Raw genomic sequence first — 22962 nt, forward strand, 5'->3', positions numbered from 1 at the left:
CTGACTAAACATTCAGTGTCAGTGTTCCTCAAGCTTATCGTTCCTCTTTCCAGAGGCTTATATTGTGTGTGTGTGTGTGTGTGTGTGTGTGAGTGTGTGAGAGAGAGAGAGAGAGAGAGAGAGAGAGAGAGAGAGAGAGAGGGAGGGGGAGAGAAGAGGGAGAGAGACGTTTGACGAAAGGCTCTTTCGACATGACGGGGATCATCCAGTGGTTAGACCGATATAAATCTCACTGAGACCGAGAACAAAGAGTGATGTAGTAGTAGTAGTAGCAGCAGCAGCAGCAGCAGCAGCAGCAGTAGTAGTAGTAGTAGTTTAATCCAACTTACGAGCTCGTAAAATATTTCTTTTCATCAGAATGTGGAACATGTTATCTGATCGATCACCATATGTAAGGAAAGTTTGTGTAGTCTAAACGTGCTTTTTAACGCAATCTTATAAAGCGCAATGTTGACTGTAAACATGTGCGTCGCAAAGGGCGCCAGCATGCTAAAATATGAGTCTCGTTAACCTGTTCAGACAATGACGTATGACGTCTGGATACACTGAATTCCAGTTCCTTGGTGGGTGGATGTGCGTGTGCGTGTGCGTGTGCGTGTGCGTGTGCGTGTGCGTGTGTGTGTCACTTATTCAGCATTGTTCTGTAACGCACAATAAGATTGACAAGTTTTCTTGCGGCAGAGCCTCGTTTTCAAAATTCTGGGCTAGATATCGCACTAAGTTGCACTAAGTAGGATGGAATCCAGTAAACAGGAAACGAGACAGTTCTGTAATCAATGTTTTGACTTGATCCGCCGAGCATTAGTTCGAATCCTTCAAGTTCACTTCATTGTCAGTGTCTTTTGACAAACAAAAATAAGTTATGACACCAAATGTACCCGGAAAGGTTTAATATGTGGTGCAGGAAGCACCTTCCCCATAACTGTATATGAATGCCGTGTCGTCGGTTCGGGAAACCTTCTGATTTATGGTCGGCCTTTATCAATATACCAGCACTATCTCGGTAGTGACACCAAGAAATCTCAAAGCATCGATGGAAAGCTACACGGTCTGAGATAATTGCTGACATTATGAATTTCGCAAACAAACAATCATCTCAAGAGATGAGGCATTTATAAGACTGGCAAAGTGTCTAATCTAGTCAACATTCTGATATGCATAAATACAAATATCACACTTGTCATGTTGACTGCATCACAAGATATTTTGAAGCAGAATGTATTTATTGAACTTCCTCACAAAATAATAGATTAAGGTTTAAAACTGGGATACGTTACAAGCATATATAGGAGATATCACACTATGTTTTTTGTTTCACAATTTGTTGAAAAACATAAAAGGTACATCACATCACAATGAATATCTATCGATCAAAATACTGTAAATGACTAAATGACAACGATTATAAGTGCACTAAAAAGATTGTAGCTATCGAATGTTTCACAAAAAATCCTTTGCTCAACCCACGTGATAAAATATACGTGGTAAAATGTCGCAGAACACGGTGTTTATCTCATCTAAAACATCAATACATCCCTGCAATGCATTGTTTGTATTACACAAGTGCCGATTAACTTGAGGCATCATTGATCTGTTTACGCATGTTGTAACGACAGCTAAGTGGATATGATCAATGCCTTTCTTCATATTCCTGACTCAGTGTTTCTTGTTTTCTCCTTTCTCAACTGACCTGGAACACATCTGGGTTTTTTTCACCATTTCTTCAATACAGTGCACAAGTAGACTGTCGATTTGAAACCATGCAGCTATACACTACAGGAGCACTGTGCTCATACGCTTCAATTTCAGGGTTAACCAGTATAACCTAGTTCACATTCACAGTTGACTAGTCTGATAAAGTATTCCTTCAAGGTCAAAGGGTTTAAACTAGCTGATCGTCACGTTCAGCAAGTCTAAACTGGTTCACCTTCACGGGTAACCAGTCTAACCTTGTTCACCTACAGGTTTAACAATTCTAAACCTTCCGAAATAGTTTTTGTTCATGAGCAACCAGTCCAAACCGGTTCCTTTTCTTGTGTAACCAATATGAAATAGGGTACCTTCAAGCCAAACAGTCAAAACTTATACAACTTCACGTAGAAGTCTAGCCATCTTTAGGTATGTCTAAAATAGTAGACCTTCGTAGTAAATCATGTTTACTTTCGCATTTAACAGGCTAGATGTATTCACGTGACGTATAACAAGCTGCGATCTGAACGGTCTCGGTTAACCGATCTGAAACATTGCGCCTGGGTGGATAACTAGTAGCTCACTTTTACGGTGTAACAGAAACTACTGATGTGTGAGATATCGCCGTAATATGTATGTTAACACAGCATGCGTGGGGATCAGTGTCAGACAGTGTAACTTGATCAATACTTTAAACTTAAGGTGATGTTACTGACATGCTGTTGAAAACAGCGTTTTGTTCCCAAATGTGTCACTGAAGCACATAGTAGAAATGTATATGGTGCTCGAGTATATACAATACGGGGAGAACGTTGTCCAAAACAAAGAACATCTACTGGGTGCATAAAACATTAGAATGTGTATACTGTATTTCTGTGGTACACCTTTCTGTCAATCTTCCATATGTACGGGGGCATCCTGAGAAATGAGATTATCATTTGACTGCACTGTTTAAAGTATTGACCACATACTTATGGAGAGAAGTAGAGAAACGTATACACATGAACATATCGTTATATGAATGGGATCTATTGAGGGAAGCAGTAAATTCCTGCTGTGTGGTCTTCTATCTTTTTTTGTCTTCATTATAACAATATATTATTAGGTGGACAATGTTGTATAGCAATGTGCACAAATATTTGGTGATAAACACAAACAAAATGGCAATTCACTGAAACTCATCTGGAAGAAAGACATCTCTCAGAAGCTGACGGATAAAAGTATGTTTTGTCAAGTGTAATAGGGGCGCTTTATGCATGAATGGTTTCTAGCTTGTCATCGATTCAACTACATGCGTACGTTCTTGGGAAAACAATACAATACATAATTGAAGCCCAACTAACAAACACGTAAAAAGTATTAGATCGTTTCTGTACATGTGAAGGTACAATGGAGAATATCAAAGCATTTGGTCTATTCTCTACATTGTTCACAAACGTTATTAAATTTGTTGTCTCTACGAAACAAGATTCCTGCTGCGGGTTAGCGGTTCTACCGGCTTCCAAGTTGGACATGAATACTTACGATGGCGATAATGTGATTGAGTGAGTTTAGTTTTACGCCGCTTTTAGGAATAATCCAGCAAACATCACCTCGGGAGAAATGGTCTTCATACATTCTACACATGTGAGGAATTGAACAAGGGTCTTGAGCGTAACTGGAGAACGCTTTAACCACTAGGCCACCAAACCGCCCCTATGTGGATAAAGAGAGGCAGACGGCCATGATATAGCTCGCTTTAAAATGTACGCATCTTGTGTCCACGTCAACATACGTCACTTAAGGCACTTGTGTAGCCATAACACAAAACTGAGCAAGCTTGTACACGCGAGAACAAAGTAGTCCCATGGAAATACATTACATTCGATACGAACTGTTGAAAAGAGTGATATGAGTTGCTACGGTCAGAATTACCGATTGGTCAGAGCAAAAACTCTCTACTATCAACTCAACTCAGTTTCAACCAGCAGCAATGCCCCTCATCTGCGCAAGGTAAAAAACATCGGGAAAATCGACATATCCACATGAATGTCACTATTCCTGGATCAAATATCATCTTTGATGGCCACATTGATGACAAAAGGAATATAACTTATTATGACGTCTTATGACACGGACCTGGTTGGGCTGGTTGGTTGTTTTAGTCGAGTTTTTCTCAGGTGTATATTTTATATACAAACAATGGAATACAAAATTCAATTCACTTAAGATAATCGTCGCACTGGGCCACAACACATCGTCGGTAAAAACGCATCGACACCATTAAGATGAGAAAAATCCCGAATATTAACGTAACTTTGCCCATGCATTATAAGTGGGAGCTCTATCAGGCTGCCCCTGCCGCACCTGCCACCTTCGCCCCTCCACCCATTCCTGCTGTAATAACGGCCTTTATCGCCATTACCAGCACAACTGCAGTTATCACAGCGGCAGTACCCCCAAATACAACACCCATGATGAGAGTTTTCTTATTCAACTTGCTTTGTTTGATGGTCTTTACTGTTGATACGTCAGGGTTTGTCGGATCCTTAGGATCTGTCGGGTCGGAAGGATACGTGGATGAACCACCCGGTTTGGGTTGACCTCCAGTACTGGATGGAGTTGGCGCACTTCCAGTACTGGATAGATCCCTCGGATTTGTGGGACCCCCAACGGAACTTGGGCCTCTTGAACCTGAAGTGATTCCAGAACTCGTCGGATCTCCAGGCCTGGGCGGACCTATTTGAATAAACTCTATAAGTTTAACCATGACCTTGTCGAAGAAAGATTTTCCTACACTGCTTAGCTATCATGTACAGCTGTTACAACTGTTAGAGTTACAGTCATCGCAGCTTGATCACTACAACCTGTGAAGGAACGTATCTGGACCTGGACAATCTGTGTATGGGGATTATCATGTCCAAGTGCCTACGATCACAAACATTTATACAGATGCATGAATATCAGATCTCCAATCAAATCTTACGACCAGCATAAGATACAATTTTGAACAGTAAATCTCATTTCTACGTTGATTACTTGACTTACTCGTTAGAGTGTATACATCCAACTTGATTATTGTACAACCTTGCAATTTGTTTAGTTCAGTTTGTCGTGAGCGTTTCAAACTTTACGCCAGAGGCAGAGTGTCGGATATCCATTTCTGGCTCTTAATGGGTGAATGTAAAAGTAGAATAGCCACCATGATGTTTGAAGTAATACTTAATAGTCACTTCGGTTTAATCAGGCATCACCACTCATAAGGAAGTTGTTTTCACAATCAACACTTATACTAGACGAAGGATGAATGGGGGCGAAGGTTATTTCATGATTAATGTTCTCACCTGGCCTTCCTGACATTGTGGTTGATCCATCTGCACTTGATGTACTCTCCGCGCCACCGCCTTTCATCAAGAAAAGTCAAAGTCGAAATATATAAACTTACCGTTAAAGGCAGATACTAATCAAAGAGGAAAACAGATTGAGCCTAATTATCAAATATTATTACAAAGCCAAACTGTCGCTAGTCGGAATGAAAGTAGTCGTAGTAGAATATTTTTTGAACAGCAACAACATTAGTGAGTGACTTCTGAGCACTTCCTTTAGCCAAAGACTACATTTGACATTCATCACACAGGAAAGAACGAGAACCAGCATTTCGCAAACGATATAATGGAGTTACATCCATGTCCACGTTGTATTTATATATAGCCAAACATACTGGTAGCTCGTTTTCAGTGCGGGGTATGTCCAGGCCATGTCCAGGCCTATGGTGAAGTGGGCACGTCAAAGGGTCATAGATTAATATGTTCGTAAATTCATTCTCTCATCAGATTTATGTGTCACGGAAGAATGACGATGGGGATTTGATTGACATGTTGACATGAATACAGTGTATTTTGACACTTGGTGTTAATGTGTATTACAGCCAGTAATAAGAATCGAGCAAACGCCATTTTGTAAATAATGTTTTGGCTCTGCATTGAAAAACAGCAGTATGTTGATTTTTTTCGTGTATTCAGACACTTGGTGTTTATGTACTATAGCCATTAAAAGAAACAGGCAAGCAAGGGGCACAAATTCTCAGCATTGGTGTTTGCCTATCGTCTTTGATAAACATGTTTTCGTAAAATTGGAATATTTGTCCATTGGATGATGTGTTCCGTAAGTGTTCCGTAAGTGTTCCCTTAGCTATGTAAGACGTCTTCGCGCGGCGCTCTGATGCGTACACGTCTTGATTAACGCCTGGTATGTGTTACGTTTCTGAAGTTACTCGTGCCCAATGAGTTATTATATATGTTGATATCTTCCATGCGTATGTGTACAGTTGACTCACCTGGCTTCGCCGGATCAGTTCTTCCTACAAAATACAGTGACCTTTTCCTTTAATCTGTCATGGAAGTAACTACATAAGTACAGTCTATTGGCACATTTATGATCGTGGTTGAACTAATGGGGTATCTCTGCTCATAAGGAGGTTGTTTTCACAATCAACACTTATACTAGACGAAGGATGAATGGGGGCGAAGGTTATTTCATGATTAATGTTCTCACCTGGCCTTCCTGACATTGTGGTTGATCCATCTGCACTTGATGTACTCTCCGCGCCACCGCCTTTCATCAAGAAAAGTCAAAGTCGAAATATTTAAACTTACCGTTAAAGGCAGATACTAATCAAAGAGGAAAACAGATTGAGCCTAAAATCAAATATTATTACAAAGCCAAACTGTCGCTAGTCGGAATGAAAGTAGTCGTAGTAGAATATTTTTTGAACAGCAACAACATTAGTGAGTGACTTCTGAGCACTTCCTTTAGCCAAAGACTACATTTGACATTCATCACACAGGAAAGAACGAGAACCACCATTTCGCAAACGATATAATGGAGTTACATCCATGTCCACGTTGTATTTATATATGGCCAAACATACGGGTAGCTCGTTTTCAGTGCGGGGTATGTCCAGGCCATGTCCAGGCCTATGGTGAAGTGGGCACGTCAAAGGGTCATAGATTAATATGTTCGTAAATTCATTCTCTCATCAGATTTATGAGTAAAGAAGTAATGAAGACGGGGATTTGATTGACATTTTGACATGAATACAGTGTATTTTGACACTTGGTGTTAATGTGTATTACAGCCAGTAATAAGAATCGCGCAAACGCCATTTTGTAAATAATGTTTTGGCTCTGCATTGAAAAACAGCAGTATTTTTATTTGTTTTTCGTGTATTCAGACACTTGGTGTTTATGTACTATAGCCATTAAAAGAAACAGGCAAGCAAGGGGCACAAATTCTCAGCATTGGTGTTTGCCTATCGTCTTTGATAAACATGTTTTCGTAAAATTGGAATATTTGTCCATTGGATGATGTGTTCCGTAAGTGTTCCGTAAGTGTTCCCTTAGCTATGTAAGACGTCTTCGCGCGGCGCTCTGATGCGTACACGTCTTGATTAACGCCTGGTATGTGTTACGTTTCTGAAGTTACTCGTGCCCAATGAGTTATTATATATGTTGATATCTTCCATGCGTATGTGTACAGTTGACTCACCTGGCTTCGCCGGATCAGTTCTTCCTACAAAATAAAATGTCCTTTTCCTTTAATCTGTCATGGAAGTAACTACATAAGTACAGTCTATTGGCACATTTATGATCGTGGTTGAACTAATGGGGTATCTCTGCTCATAAGGAAGTTGTTTTCACAATCAACACTTATACTAGACGAAGGATGAATGGGGGCGAAGGTTATTTCATGATTAATGTTCTCACCTGGCCTTCCTGACATTGTGGTTGATCCATCTGCACTTGTTGTACTCTCCGCGCCACCGCCTTTCATCAAGAAAAGTCAAAGTCGAAATATTTAAACTTACAGTTAAAGGTAGATACTAATCAAAGAGGAAAACAGATTGAGCCTAATTATCAAATATTATTACAAAGCCAAACTGTCGCTAGTTGGAATGAAAGTAGAAGAAGATTTTTTTTCTGAACAACAACAACATTAGTGAGTGACTTCTGAGCACTTCCTTTAGCCAAAGACTACATTTGACATTCATCACACAGGAAAGAACGAGAACCACCATTTCGCAAACGATATAATGGAGTTACATCCATGTCCACGTTGTATTTATATATGGCCAAACATACGGGTAGCTCGTTTTCAGTGCGGGGTATGTCCAGGCCATGTCCAGGCCTATGGTGAAGTGGGCACGTCAAAGGGTCATAGATTAATATGTTCGTAAATTCATTATCCCATCAGATTTATGTGTCACGGAAGAATGACGATGGGGATTTGATTGACATGTTGACATGAATACAGTGTATTTTGACACTTGGTGTTAATGTGTATTACAGCCAGTAATAAGAATCGAGCAAACGCCATTTTGTAAATAATGTTTTGGCTCTGCATTGAAAAACAGCAGTATGTTGATTTTTTTCGTGTATTCAGACACTTGGTGTTTATGTACTATAGCCATTAAAAGAAACAGGCAAGCAAGGGGCACAAATTCTCAGCATTGGTGTTTGCCTATCGTCTTTGATAAACATGTTTTCGTAAAATTGGAATATTTGTCCATTGGATGATGTGTTCCGTAAGTGTTCCGTAAGTGTTCCCTTAGCTATGTAAGACGTCTTCGCGCGGCGCTCTGATGCGTACACGTCTTGATTAACGCCTGGTATGTGTTACGTTTCTGAAGTTACTCGTGCCCAATGAGTTATTATATATGTTGATATCTTCCATGCGTATGTGTACAGTTGACTCACCTGGCTTCGCCGGATCAGTTCTTCCTACAAAATATAGTGACCTTTTCCTTTAATCTGTCATGGAAGTAACTACATAAGTACAGTCTATTGGCACATTTATGATCGTGGTTGAACTAATGGGGTATCTCTGCTCATAAGGAGGTTGTTTTCACAATCAACACTTATACTAGACGAAGGATGAATGGGGGCGAAGGTTATTTCATGATTAATGTTCTCACCTGGCCTTCCTGACATTGTGGTTGATCCATCTGCACTTGTTGTACTCTCCGCGCCACCGCCTTTCATCAAGAAAAGTCAAAGTCGAAATATTTAAACTTACAGTTAAAGGTAGATACTAATCAAAGAGGAAAACAGATTGAGCCTAATTATCAAATATTATTACAAAGCCAAACTGTCGCTAGTTGGAATGAAAGTAGAAGAAGAATTTTTTTCTGAACAACAACAACATTAGTGAGTGACTTCTGAGCACTTCCTTTAGCCAAAGACTACATTTGACATTCATCACACAGGAAAGAACGAGAACCAGCATTTCGCAAACGATATAATGGAGTTACATCCATGTCTACGTTGTATTTATATATAGCCAAACATACTGGTAGCTCGTTTTCAGTGCGGGGTATGTCCAGGCCATGTCCAGGCCTATGGTGAAGTGGGCACGTCAAAGGGTCATAGATGAATATGTTCGTAAATTCATTATCCCATCAGATTTATGTGTCACGGAAGAATGACGATGGGGATTTGACTGACATGTTGACATGAATACAGTGTATTTTGACACTTGGTGTTAATGTGTATTACAGCCAGTAATAAGAATCGAGCAAACGCCATTTTGTAAATAATGTTTTGGCTCTGCATTGAAAAACAGCAGTATGTTGATTTTTTCGTGTATTCTGACATTGGTGTTTATGTACTATAGCCATTAAAAGAAACAGGCAAGCAAGTTGCACAAATTCTCAGCATTGGTGTTTGCCTATCGTCATTGATAAACATGATTTCGTAAAATTGGAATATTTGTGCATTGGATGATGTGTTCCGTAAGTGTTCCGTAAGTGTTCCCTAAGCTATGTAAGACGTCTTCGCGCGGCGCTCTGATGCGTACACGTCTTGATTAACGCCTGGTATGTGTTTGGTTTCTGAAGTTACTCGTGCCCAATGAGTTATTATATATGTTGATATCTTCCATGCGTATGTGTACAGTTGACTCACCTGGCTTCGCCGGATCAGTTCTTCCTACAAAATACAGTGACCTTTTCCTTTAATCTGTCATGGAAGTAACTACATAAGTACAGTCTATTGGCACATTTATGATCGTGGTTGAACTAATGGGGTATCTCTGCTCATAAGGAGGTTGTTTTCACAATCAACACTTATACTAGACGAAGGATGAATGGGGGCGAAGATTATTTCATGATTAATGTTCTCACCTGGCCTTCCTGACATTGTGGTTGATCCATCTGCACTTGTTGTACTCTCCGCGCCACCGCCTTTCATCAAGAAAAGTCAAAGTCGAAATATTTAAACTTACAGTTAAAGGTAGATACTAATCAAAGAGGAAAACAGATTGAGCCTAATTATCAAATATTATTACAAAGCCAAACTGTCGCTAGTTGGAATGAAAGTAGAAGAAGAATTTTTTTCTGAACAACAACAACATTAGTGAGTGACTTCTGAGCACTTCCTTTAGCCAAAGACTACATTTGACATTCATCACACAGGAAAGAACGAGAACCACCATTTCGCAAACGATATAATGGAGTTACATCCATGTCCACGTTGTATTTATATATAGCCAAACATACTGGTAGCTCGTTTTCAGTGCGGGGTATGTCCAGGCCATGGCCAGGCCTATGGTGAAGTGGGCACGTCAAAGGGTCATAGATGAATATGTTCGTAAATTCATTATCTCATCAGATCTATGAGTAAAGAAGTAATGAAGACGGGGATTTGATTGACATTTTGACATGAATACAGTGTATTTTGACACTTGGTGTTAATGTGTATTACAGCCAGTAATAAGAATCGCGCAAACGCCATTTCGTAAATAATGTTTTGGCTCTGCATTGAAAAACAGCAATATTTTTATTTGTTTTTCGTGTATTCAGACACTTGGTGTTTATGTACTATAGCCATTAAAAGAAACAGGCAAGCAAGGGGCACAAATTCTCAGCATTGGTGTTTGCCTATCGTCATTGATAAACATGTTTCCTAAAATTGGAATATTTGTCCATTGGATGATGTGTTCCGTAAGTGTTCCGTAAGTGTTCCCTTAGCTATGTAAGACGTCTTTGCGCGGCGCTCTGATGCGTACACGTCTTGATTAACGCCTGGTATGTGTTTGGTTTCTGAAGTTACTCGTGCCCAATGAGTTATTATATATGTTGATATCTTCCATGCGTATGTGTACAGTTGACTCACCTGGCTTCGCCGGATCAGTTCTTCCTACAAAATACAGTGACCTTTTCCTTTAATCTGTCATGGAAGTAACTACATAAGTACAGTCTATTGGCACATTTATGATCGTGGTTGAACTAATGGGGTATCTCTGCTCATAAGGAGGTTGTTTTCACAATCAACACTTATACTAGACGAAGGATGAATGGGGGCGAAGGTTATTTCATGATTAATGTTCTCACCTGGCCTTCCTGACATTGTGGTTGATCCATCTGCACTTGTTGTACTCTCCGCGCCACCGCCTTTCATCAAGAAAAGTCAAAGTCGAAATATTTAAACTTACAGTTAAAGGTAGATACTAATCAAAGAGGAAAACAGATTGAGCCTAATTATCAAACATCATTACAAATCCAAACTGTCGCTAATTGGAATGAAAGTAGTCGTAGTAGAATTTTTTTCTGAACAACAACAACATTAGTGAGTGACTTCTGAGCACTTCCTTTAGCAAAAGACTATATTTGACATTCATCACACAGGGAAGAACTAGAACCACCATTTCGCAAACGATGTATTGGAGTTACATCCGTGTCCATATTGCATTTATATAAAGCCAAACATTATGTGTGAATTATGTGTGACGGAAGAATGACGATGGGGATTTGACTGACATGTTGACATGAATACAGTGTATTTTGGTGTTAATATGTGTTAGAACCAGTACTAAAAATCGCGCAAACGCCATTTTGTAAATAATATTATGGCTCTGCATTGAAAAATAGCAATATTTTGATTTTAAAGTGTATTTAGACACTTGGCGTTTATGTACTATAGCCATTAAAAGAAACAGGCAAGCAAGGGGCACAAATTCTCAGCATTGGTGTTTGCCTATCGTCACCTGGCTTCGCCGGATCAGTTCGTCCTGCAAAATATGAAGTGTCCTTTTACTTTAATCTGTCATGGAAGAAACTACATAACTACAGTTTAATGGCACATTTATGATCATTTCTGAACTATTACTTAATATTCTTATCAGGTTGAATGAGGCACCTCTCCTCATAAGGAGGTTGTTTTGACAATCAACTTACACTAGACAAAGGATGAATTTTCATGACTGATGTCCTCACCTGGCCGTCCTACCGCTGTGGTTGATCCATCAGCACTTGTTGTGGTCTCCTTGCCTCGGCCTTTCACCAAGAAAAATCGAGATATATAAACTTACAGCTAAAGGCAGATACTAATCGAAAAGGGAAAACAGACTGAGCATAAGTATCAATTATAATTATCGGTGAGTATGAGAAGTCCTTTTGGGCAAAGATTATATTCGACATACCCCTACATGTAAAAACTGGAGCCATCATTTTATAGTCGAAGTAAAGGAGTTTCATATTGCATTTATAACCAAACATACTGGTAATTCATTTCCAGTGCGGGGTATGTCCAGGCCACGGCCAGGCCTATGGTGAAGTGGGCACGTGAAAGGGTTATAGATTAATATGTCCGTAAATTTATTGTCTCATAAGATTTATGTGTCACGGAAGAATGAAGATGTGGGCTTGACTGATATCTGACATGAATAACACTTGGTGTTAATATGGATTAGCGCCAGTAAGGCAAGTAAGGGGCATAAATTGTCAGTAACGTTTTGGCTCTGCATTGAAAAATAGCAATGGTTTGAGTTTCTGAGCGTAATTTGTAACTTGGTGTTTTTGTACTAGCGACATTAAAAAATAGGCAAGCAAGGGGCACAAATTCTCAGTATTGGTGTTTGCCTATCGTCATTGATAAACATGATTTCGTAAACTAAGAATACTTGTCCTTATATATATAAGCAGAGGTGAAGTCCTCAGCCACTCGGTCCACAAAAAGCCAAACTATTTGCTGAGCAAAGTATTGGACCTCTGACTGGTAACACTCTTATCTTACCACTGCTTGATCAAAAAAAGTTTAACTGTGGGCAACATGACTTACATAATGGAGAGATAGAAAAAAATGCAGACAATGCAGTGCGCTTGGCATTAGATTGAAGCTGGCTGTTGAGGAGTTAATAGTTATGTAATTATAAGTGCTGGGTTAAACCTATTGTCAAAGTATTCTAACTATGCTACTTATCAAGCTTGTACATGTACTTGATGAAAGAGAAACAAAATAGATTAAAACACGTTTTAAAAACATTTATACAGAAGTAATAAAATCATCCCGGCCACATATTGGATAATGTGTCCCTATGTGTTCCATAATCCATGTAATACGTAAAACGGAAAAAGACAAATCTGTCATCGGATGGGTTCCAGATATTGCTACAAATATAAATACAGTAAAAGACAGATGCTAATCGAAGAGGAAGGTGATAAAGTGATCTCGATATGTCATTGTATAGTTGTCAAATTGTTGTAAAACTTTATGACCTGTGGTAGGAATGATCACATTGTAGTAGAATCACAATACTGTTAAGTTATTTCTGAAAAGTCCCTTCCGACGACCTTGACGACCCAAGACGACCTTGACTTTGAAAAACCAGACACTGGTGAAAGATTCATTCTGCAGACGATGTGGAAACGTTACACTTGTGTGCTAATCGGATTGCTGACTTTTCGCAGCAAGAGGAATGTCAAGTGTAAGGTTATCTATTTCTCACACTGCTGAAGTCTCTAATTCTGAAGCACGTTGATCAAGTGTTTTACCTAATTTATGTTTTGAATCGGTTGTATTGTCTCTGAAAACAGTAAGTGAGCCTCTGACGATGCGACTCAACATAGCGCGCTGTTTCTGATCCTTGGCAATCTATTAAAGAGATCCATTTTTAACTTTGTACAGCGTTGTATGAATGACAAATGCACAAAGAAACGTCGAACAGATATATGTATGCGAGCTTGGATTCGGTTCTACAGCATGATTTACATTACTAGTCGCTATTTTAAGAACAGCAGTTTAAAGTCAAGTGAACTGATTGATGTGTTTTGATGTCAATTAGAATGGACCAAGGCAACATCAAAATGCGTTCGTGCATTCCCTCTCACTGCGCGGGAGATCTGTCATGCACTAGGCTCATATATCGAACATATGGTGCTCGCGTGTTTCAGCACCCTTGTTTTTCCCCTGTTTTATTTCACGGCCATCAACACTGGAATCACCATCCTGTAACCATGCAATGGCCCTGCTTCTGCCGTAGGAGCTTAACGGTTTGTACTGTGGGATAGTGAAGATGTGGTGAGGCTTCAATACTGTCTACAGTTTTCTTTAAAGGAAACGCTGTCATACGCTGCTTGGGAAGTCTGTCGTCGACAAGCCCCAGTCTGTTGTGTCTTGGCCTTTGAATCAAACACCGTGCTGGAATGTACGCTGTCATACAGTTTGGAGACAGTTTGGAGATAATACCCTCGATCGTTTGAACGGCGTGACGATCTCGGGCCGGTTTCGTGATATAAGGTCACAGTAGGTGTTGTCGATCATGTGTTGTGCCAGGTGTTGTGATAACCTGTCGATTTTTTAATTGTGGCAAATAAACCTTCTGGCCACTTTATCACTTTATCATTATCAACTCCCGAAACACTTACCCGGATCATGTTTAGAGACCCTGTTGAATATCATTGATGAAATTTGGACATCAGGTATATTTCCTTCATCCTGGCGTGATGCCATAGTTGTTAAACCAATCTCAAGAAACCAAACTGTTCTTTCTCTCTCAACAGCTGATAAACGTGGCATTATGTAACAATTAAGTGCTTTTAAAACCGTTGGTGTAATCTCTTGTACACAGTTGAAACATCTGCCAATATGTTGTGGAACCGCCACTTATCATGCATTTTCGTGCGATTTGTAAGTGAAAAGGTGATTTCCAGCAACTGGAATCACACAGGGGTCCACGTCCTTCACGATGTGTATCACGTTCATGTGTCATAGTCACATTACTCTAAGCACAGCTTTACATATTCCATGATGAATGACAATAGGGTGATGCGTTTCTAAAGTAGTTCAGTATAGTAAGTGATACACGTGATATTGTATACACCATAATCTGATTTACTTCGGGTTAATTATATTTTACATTAAGAGTTGAGAGTTGACAGGTATGCCGTCAAATCGTATTACGTCACCTACGTGACTGACATCTGCCGGCTGCATGATCCAGGGCTTAGATGTTTAGAGGTGGACTGTCCTCACAGACCATTCGAAAGTGATTGCGGGCTACCAGCCTCCAATCTTGACGTCCATATCGTGGGCCAATATTGACGCAGTTTCATCAACGTCAACGTGCGATGTGGGCCCAACGTCACCTCCGATGGACCCAGAGAGACTGAAATCGTTTTGAATCCAGGTTTATCCTCAGATTTGCGGATGGCAGGCATAGAATCTGGAGACGACTTCGTGAACGGTATGCCCAATGTTGTGTATAGGAAGTCGACAGTTTCGGGGGCGGAAGTTGAATGGTGTGGGGTGCTTTCTGTGGGCACAACCGTTCCCGACTTCTGGTCATCCGTGGAAACCTCACAGGTGCTCACCCCTGAACTCGTTCCTTTCATGGCAGCTCACGGCCCAGGTCTGCAGTTCCAGCATGATAATGCTCGGCCGCATACCGCGATGTTGCCACGAAATTTGCTTCAAAGCGCTGGAATCAACGTCATGGACTGGTCATCGAGGTCCCCCTAGGATCCGCGTGGGAGAATCCTTCGTGGTCTTAGGAACCAACCTCAGAATCTGCAGGAACTTGGCGCTCCTTGCAAGAGCAAGGGTTCAGAATCCCCAATCACGTATTCACAAGCATCAGGCGGTCAATGAGTAGACGGTGTTTGGCAGTGGTGAATGCGAGAGGCGGCCATACACAATATTGAACTGAGAAATTTCGAATTTGTATTCTTGTGACTGGACATTCTGTATACCGATGTTTTCGAACGGCGGTGTAGCCTAAGGGAACTGTTTGTGGCACTTGTCGGTGTATCGAGTACATCACACCGATCTCAGCAATGAAATAATAACAATTGAACCATCTTACCATCTCGTGCTCTTTTATAGTGCCCTGAAGAAAGAATGTGAAGGGCTTTTTTTAACAGTATACAATCTGACAAGTGTAACATTGATGAATTACTCTCTTCGAGTAGCACGTAGAACTAAATTTCAACAAGGAGGAAAAGTAATTTAAAACCATGGTATCCTTTTCGTTTGACAAATAAACATGCGACAGACAGTAAAATGTTATCTCTGATGAATGTTGTCAAAAAGATGTTGTTGCAGCAATGTGTGTCTGAAAGGGAGAGAATTGCTGTTTTCATGGAATACAATTATTATTACCGTGTCATATTACTGAAAGTTTCAATGATTATGTGTTCATTCATGCAGCTAATCTGGCGTTATACACAATCCAAAAAGATCCACCAGTGTATACACCCTAAGATGAAAACAAGTCCTCTAAAATTGTTGACAGATGTGGGGTTTGTTGTTATGTAACTCATTTGGGCTCGTAGTTTTAATTAAAGAAATATCTGATTATACGATTTTACAAAGGTGACTTAAAAAGTATCTAGTCTCCCCACAAAGTAGCTGTCGCCCACCGGAATATGATCAAATGGTCGGTCCCTTCCATCACCATGACTGATATCTGTGATTTACTAATAACAGGAACAAAATATAGGGCGTCATGGAAAATGATAAGTATGACTTTCTGGAAAGTCTCAAGATTACCCATGCCAACATACCTGACTTTGTCCGTTTGTGTGTATCCAGTGAGATCATCCATATGATAGGGCCCGTATTACTCGCGAGGCGCTACTTCCAGTAATTGAGTTCCGATGACATGCATGCATTAAGAAACGGTTCTGGTTCTAAATTGAGCGACCGCAAAATAGGACTTCACTTGACTGGACCAAGAGTAGTACCACTCTTGCTGCGCAACTGTTATACATATATACACGTGCTTTTCATGCAAAATCGTTTAGGCGTTTTTGTGGGACCGTTCATGTAGCCCGTTGCATGTCATAGTTTTCTGGGTCAAACGGCGTGTGTCGCCATTGCCGGAAAATGGCCTCACAGGAAGTACAAATGTCTCCGTGACCTACTCACTGTCAAAACTGAGTTTTTTCCCTTTTGTCACGAATGTGATTAACAAAATTCAGAACATGATATCAAATATATGGGCCCACGAGAGAGTCTTCAGGAGAATTGAACAATTACAATTCGTGTGAAGTTGTCAAAAAGCCTATGGCGCAGCTCCTTACTACCATTGTTTAAAACTGTCTGTACTCACCCAGCAGAGAATATGTACCCGGTAGAGTGCCTGCCTAACAGGCAGTTTGTGATATTCGGGGTTATAACATGTTAATGCGCTTTGAGCATACCTTTATGTGGTGGAGACTACGTAATAAAAAAGCCATTATTATTATTACTGTTTATCTTTCGTCATTGACAGACTGAAACTTTTTCCAAACCTTTGACATAACTTCTCTGTTTATATGTGCACTGACGCCGTTTCTTGTACGTTCAGCTCTGGATGTCCAGAAGGGCGTAAATGACAAATGAATAAGTTAGTCCATTAACGATGATGACGTGAGTTTGTTGATAAGCATGTATCAGAAGTGAGATCGCAATTAATACGAGGGCAGATATGATATTGTTGACCAACGTTGGCAAAAAGTAGGACATCGGGTCAGCAACACCATTGCATTTTAAAACGATTATAGAGGACCAAGAGTGGCCGCCATTCATCACCAATATTAAAACACAAGCAAGAAGGCATTCAATGTTCAAGAAAGGGATCGAGCTGAAAGAGTTATCCTTAATCTAATCCAGGCACTTCAATTACTTTACGTCTTTGGGATCATTAAGGGGTAGAAATATACATAAATAATTTAAGTTACATGTATAGATATTTCTGATTTTGATTTTCTCATAATTACCTGTGGCGTTAATTACAGCTGTCAAAGACACAGCCACCATCAGTAATGGAACTTGAATCTTCATTTCAGCCCAACTAAACGTTGATAGTTCAGTCCTTCAAGACGAATGTAACAAGTACTGGCCGGCAGCCACCTCCAGCTAACTAACTCTCTGTACACTGTGACTGGCGCTGCTAACTTCTGGATTTTATTATGTCCCGGTGTACATTGTCTTATCCTTCTTTGTTTCGTCTTTGTTGGTGAATTTTGCCTCTACGATGGTTGTCTCCCTTAGGTCTCTCCTAAGGTTTCTGTATGTAGCATATAGGCGTACAGGCAGATAGCTGTTGCGATGTAGCATGTGTTATAGCTGAGATTACACTTTCTCAGCTTTTGAAATGATTTAGATCGTGCATCCATGGCGACAGCCTCGTTGCGGAAGTGTCAGTCAATACATAGGCTTCACAGTACCAACCGCCGACAAATCGATTGAATGCTTGAAGAACTTACTTTTTAATAGTTATTGCGTGTAGAGTGCATGTTTGCTTTTGCTTAGCATGGACTCTGATAAGGGGTATAAATATAGGAGTAGCACTGTCTGGACACTGGTGATAGGGTCGAGAAGAGGCTCTGAAGGAATGCCTGGACCCCAATACTGTGCCTGTCAAACAGCCTGGAAACACCATGCCAGATATGTAAAACATGCCACAGACAGTGTCTGAGATGTTTTGAAAAAATATGGATTTGGACATTTAGCAGAAGTGAAAAATTATACATTGAGAGGCCTGTGAAAACCTTTTCTGGGTTTACTGTGAACTGAAGAATGGGCGACAGGCAAACCTCCACACTGATTATCTAGTGTTTAGATGACAGGTGTGTCAGGGGGTTAGCCTTTAGTGTAGTCCAAATACAAAACGAAAGTGGGAATCCTCATATTTTGGAGAACACGATGCTTCCATGCGTGCAGGCTTTTTATGAAATAATATAGACAAAACATCGCTATTTAATTTTGGAGATGAAAGCCTAGGGTGAAGAAACAAGAAACGTATATCAGGTGAACCAGGATGTGAACCAGCAATCACATGTTTCTGGAGTGGCGCAGCTATCCACAACAAAGTTAGACGACTTTGCTACCAGTACAACCCATTTTCCCGACATAATAGAGCCGCTAACCCCCCTTTGGGTAATGTTATCTGTATGTTTGTTGCTAAACACTGAGCAATACTACAGATGCAACATTTATTACTGTAAATTGAAAAAAAACGTTGTCTGAACTAGACAACCCGTGACTGATATTATGGGCAGCGATGAGAAACACTAAAACAAGTTGAAATTTACCAATCCCGGAGACTGGGCAAAATACGTCGTACATTGTAAAAGTCGATTTGTATGTCTGTAACGTTTAAAGAGACATGACCACAGTTTAGGTGAGAATCGTAACTTGGCGTTAACTGTTAATAATGGAGAGGTGTCGCCCAATTCCAGCACCGTAGAAGAGTTAACCCGGGACATTGTGCCCCGGAACGAATATATTACGTTACGGGATTCGTATTGATCTGTGACAGCCACTTTGGATAACTACAGCTGCAAAGATGATGGTATTTTAGCGCTTGGTCGTTCTTAAACATGTCTGTCTTTCAGTACTGAGACATTTGTAAACTTGACACGCATGTAGGCACACAGGCAAAGGGAATGGATGTTTCCGCTGTTTTTCGACAAAACACGAGGGAATTCATACGTTCGAGATATCCCCCGGAGGACTCTATCCACCTGTGACACATAAAGATCCAGCAGATGTTCCGCGTCAACAAGAAGATCAATAACGCAAAAGTACTACTAGGGCATCGTGTAATCACGTCGATAATTTCATTTCGAGGAGATATGTTGGAGTTTGAACCCGGAATACATTGTCTGGAATGAACCTAAAATACAGATAGTATGAGTGGAAATAAGTTCGCGTGATGTGAGAAATACAAAGAAATAGTCCAGATTCACCATGATAACATCACCTATATGGTGAATTCTTCTATTTTCGGGCGATAGCGTGCAGGTAATAAAGTAACATAACTTCTTTCAAGTTTTTTGCAGTATGTATGACACGGATGAGAGTGTGATGATTTCTTTTTTAACTATTAAAACATACTGATCACGACCGCTGACTTAGAAAAACAAATAGCTAAAAGACGTGAACAAATTCTCAGCAGTGACGTCATGTGTAGCGTGACGAACTGAAAAGAATATTATCAGAGTGCTTTGTCAGCGGGCCTTACCTGTATTGTGATCAGGTCACGAACGGCCATGTGAATTACATACGTATATATAATCAAGAGTCAAGGATGCCCTTTCAAACTTGGTAAGAATTCGAAATAATGCATAGAAATGATGGATGTTTTTGTTTTGTATGTTGTCATTTTTTCAGAGAAATTATTTATATTCAAAAGGCAATAAAGTGAGTATCTGTCCTTTGCGTGCATGCTTCATAAAGGTATTTATCTCAAAGCATCGGCATGTTTGCCTGAATTTGTACTTTCATACACACCATCACGGTCTCTCCAATCTAAATAACTGCTCATCGTACCAAAATCAAGGACTGAAACAAGTGCCTCGACAAGGCAACCGCGATGCTTTGGAACAAACTTCCACCAAGTCTGACAGAGGCTGCAACAATCAAAGCCTTCAGAAAAGGGCTCAAAGCACATCTCTTTGACATTGCCTATGCAGGGTTCGGGTGAATCAGGCATGATCAGGTTGGTAAGATCCATCATCAGCTCAGGACCCTTGCCCGGACTACATGCAGACCAGATTTCTCCCAGGAAATGCTGTCTAGTCGAGCCCACCAAGAACTTATGACTGTTCCCCAATACTGTTCCCCAAGTCTTCTGCAATACCCAGACTGTCAAAAGGCCTGTGCTCCCGGTAGGAACATGGGCATTTTTTCATCTACGCCAGGAGATCAGAAGGTTAAACCAAGTGTACCGAGAACAATAGGGATCCTGACGATAGTACACTTGTGACATTTCAAATGTGAGATCGACATGTTAAGCATGCTTTTGCCAATCACTGCTGTCAAAGGGACAAAACATTCAATGATGCAAATAAATGCATTGGCATTATCAAATAAGACATGATTAGTTTTGTTGGGTGGAATTCTTCTGTGGCTGTGTATGGACCTGTTCCAAGGAAGTTTGAATGCATCATTGTCCATGACGCCCTGGACATGTTGAGGGTCGTACCATGGATGGACCTCGCATTCAAAAACCACAGGTATAGCAAAGACGTTAGTGGAAGCAAAGAGCCATGCCACCATGTCGTATGCTGTTTGTTGCCAAGAAAGGACATCCACTGTCAAGGTATTGGACTGTTTCTGTAAATTGTTTGTGTTACGAGTGTGTATTGTATGTATATTTTGTTATTAATAATGTAATAATTATTATTTGGTCTCAACGTTTAGTGTTTTGAATACTAATTATGATGGATCAAATTTCGTATAATAGATGGTCAGCATTTTTAAGATTTTGGTAGCAGACTGTCCGGGAATTATCTGCCCTTGGTTTTCTACTTGTACTTCAGTGAGACTGCTAGGGATTTCTACGGTGTTGGTGATGGCTGTATGTGCCCGAACTTTCGGGAAATGACTGAATATATATATAAAGTCTGGTTGCCGTGTTGCGACGGACACGTTCTGGAGTATATTCATCATCGCCAACAAATCCGTCAATGCCTGAATCAACATTAGCTGCTGTCAGACCACTCGCTGTCTTACATTCTACATAACTGTTTCTCCCTCGTACAAAGACTTTGGTGAGATTGCTGTATTATACCATTACCTTACCTCAGATCTGAGAGTCTGTCAACTAACCTTGCCTAAGCGAAAACAGATGTGAAATTTCTTGTTTTCATCGTTATTCTTGATGATCAGAGGATTTCTGATAAATGGATATGTACAAAAGTACACAATAAAATTCTGTCGTGAAGGGTTTCCACATAAATCAAACCTTAACCTCCCGAATGTATTGGCATATATTAACGATTTAGAGAGGACGGAGGGCGGTGGGCTCTGTTATCAGGCATGATCTTCCTGCTCACGCGGTCAGCACAGGTGATCGCGTGTCAGAAGTGAGTCATCTCCACCATGTTCGTCACGAACAATTTCGGGAGGCAAGGGAATTAACCACTTAGAACGTTTATAGTCAATTAACTCCCTTGACAAGGCAAGAAGGTGACGAATAACTGAAAGTTTTCTTCACAGACCAAAATATTACTCACAAATCAAGCATTCTGTGCTTGTGACCTAGTGTTGGACAAGGTATATTTACATTGAACACACAGTGACTCATAAACACATGTTCAACATATACAGTGGAACCTGTCAACACCAGCATAAAATTCACTCCCGTCCGCGGCGTGTACATTTATCAATAGCTCTATAATCCGGGACCTTGTATAACTGGATTATTTCTTCAGTCCTGATGAGTGCCGGTTTAGACAGCTTCCAGTGTACATTTAGTCAACCCGACTTGCTTATGATTATAGAAAAACTCACCCGCGCCCCATTAACAATGAAACAAACGCATCTGCATATGTTATAGCACAGCTTACTTGTCAGCACTGTTAGAACTTGCCTCAAAGATAAAAAATATTTGCATTTTGGAAACCATTTCTGTAAGCTAAAGACAAACTGTAGATGGTGACAGTCATAATATGCGTCAGGGTGATGAGCGACTTTTATCTTTTCTTACTGTCTCCCACAAAATAGAAGGTATATTTCACTCGTGTCATCGTACACTCTTTAGGTCAGGATGCTGGTCTCTTGACAGACATCGTAGTATATACCCCAGGCAACGACTACGTTGAGTCGGATTAACCGGACACAACAAAAAGGAAAGAAACAATTGCTACGATTTGATTTGTGAACTACACAATCTAATGCAATATCATTATTGATAGCGTCTTTTTATAATAACAAAATATGTATATGTACAATAAAAGGATTTAAACTACATGTACCACGATAGTACCTCAAAATACCAAACTCAGGATTAAACCGTGTTTCAGTTTCTAGGATTAAGTAGAGAGCACGAATCAAGCTTTCTTCATTCATTCGTGGCACTCGTGGTGAGTCACCTCCTCGTGGTGGGTGCTGGGTAAGGCTAAGTGCTCGCCATGCCCCCGTTGTGGACCCGGGGGCATATTTGGTCCACCAACCTGTTTGCCGTGGGTTGCGGACCTTTGTCGGTGGAGGAAGGGATCCAAGTGGCCGAGGGCAATTGGGGCCTGCAACC

At 40.4% G+C, this 22962-nt stretch overlaps 1 protein-coding gene across 8 annotated transcripts; it reads right to left on the bottom strand.

Moving 5' to 3' along the window:
* Window positions 1–1204: 1204 nt before the first annotated feature.
* Window positions 1205–17863, bottom strand: LOC137294952 (mucin-21-like). Of its 8 annotated transcripts, XM_067826174.1 has the most exons (15): window positions 17702–17853; window positions 11939–11998; window positions 11710–11733; window positions 11057–11116; window positions 10839–10862; window positions 9848–9907; window positions 9630–9653; window positions 8642–8701; window positions 8424–8447; window positions 7434–7493; window positions 7216–7239; window positions 6223–6282; window positions 6005–6028; window positions 5013–5072; window positions 3940–4407 (listed from the first exon to the last, which is right to left on the bottom strand). In XM_067826174.1, the coding sequence occupies exons 1-15, from the start codon at window positions 17763–17765 to the stop codon at window positions 4016–4018; spliced, it is 1020 nt and encodes a 339-aa protein (XP_067682275.1). In that variant the 5' UTR covers window positions 17766–17853; the 3' UTR covers window positions 3940–4015. The 8 variants fall into 8 exon arrangements, with proteins under 8 accessions (XP_067682276.1, XP_067682282.1, XP_067682275.1 ...); XM_067826175.1 differs by lacking the exon at window positions 10839–10862 and having other exon boundaries at window positions 1205–4407; XM_067826179.1 differs by lacking the exon at window positions 9630–9653.
* Between the last annotated feature and the right edge of the window lie 5099 nt (window positions 17864–22962).

Source organism: Haliotis asinina, chromosome 8 (genome assembly GCF_037392515.1).
Source record: "Haliotis asinina isolate JCU_RB_2024 chromosome 8, JCU_Hal_asi_v2, whole genome shotgun sequence".
In the NCBI taxonomy this organism is placed as follows: Eukaryota; Metazoa; Mollusca; class Gastropoda; order Lepetellida; family Haliotidae; genus Haliotis; species Haliotis asinina.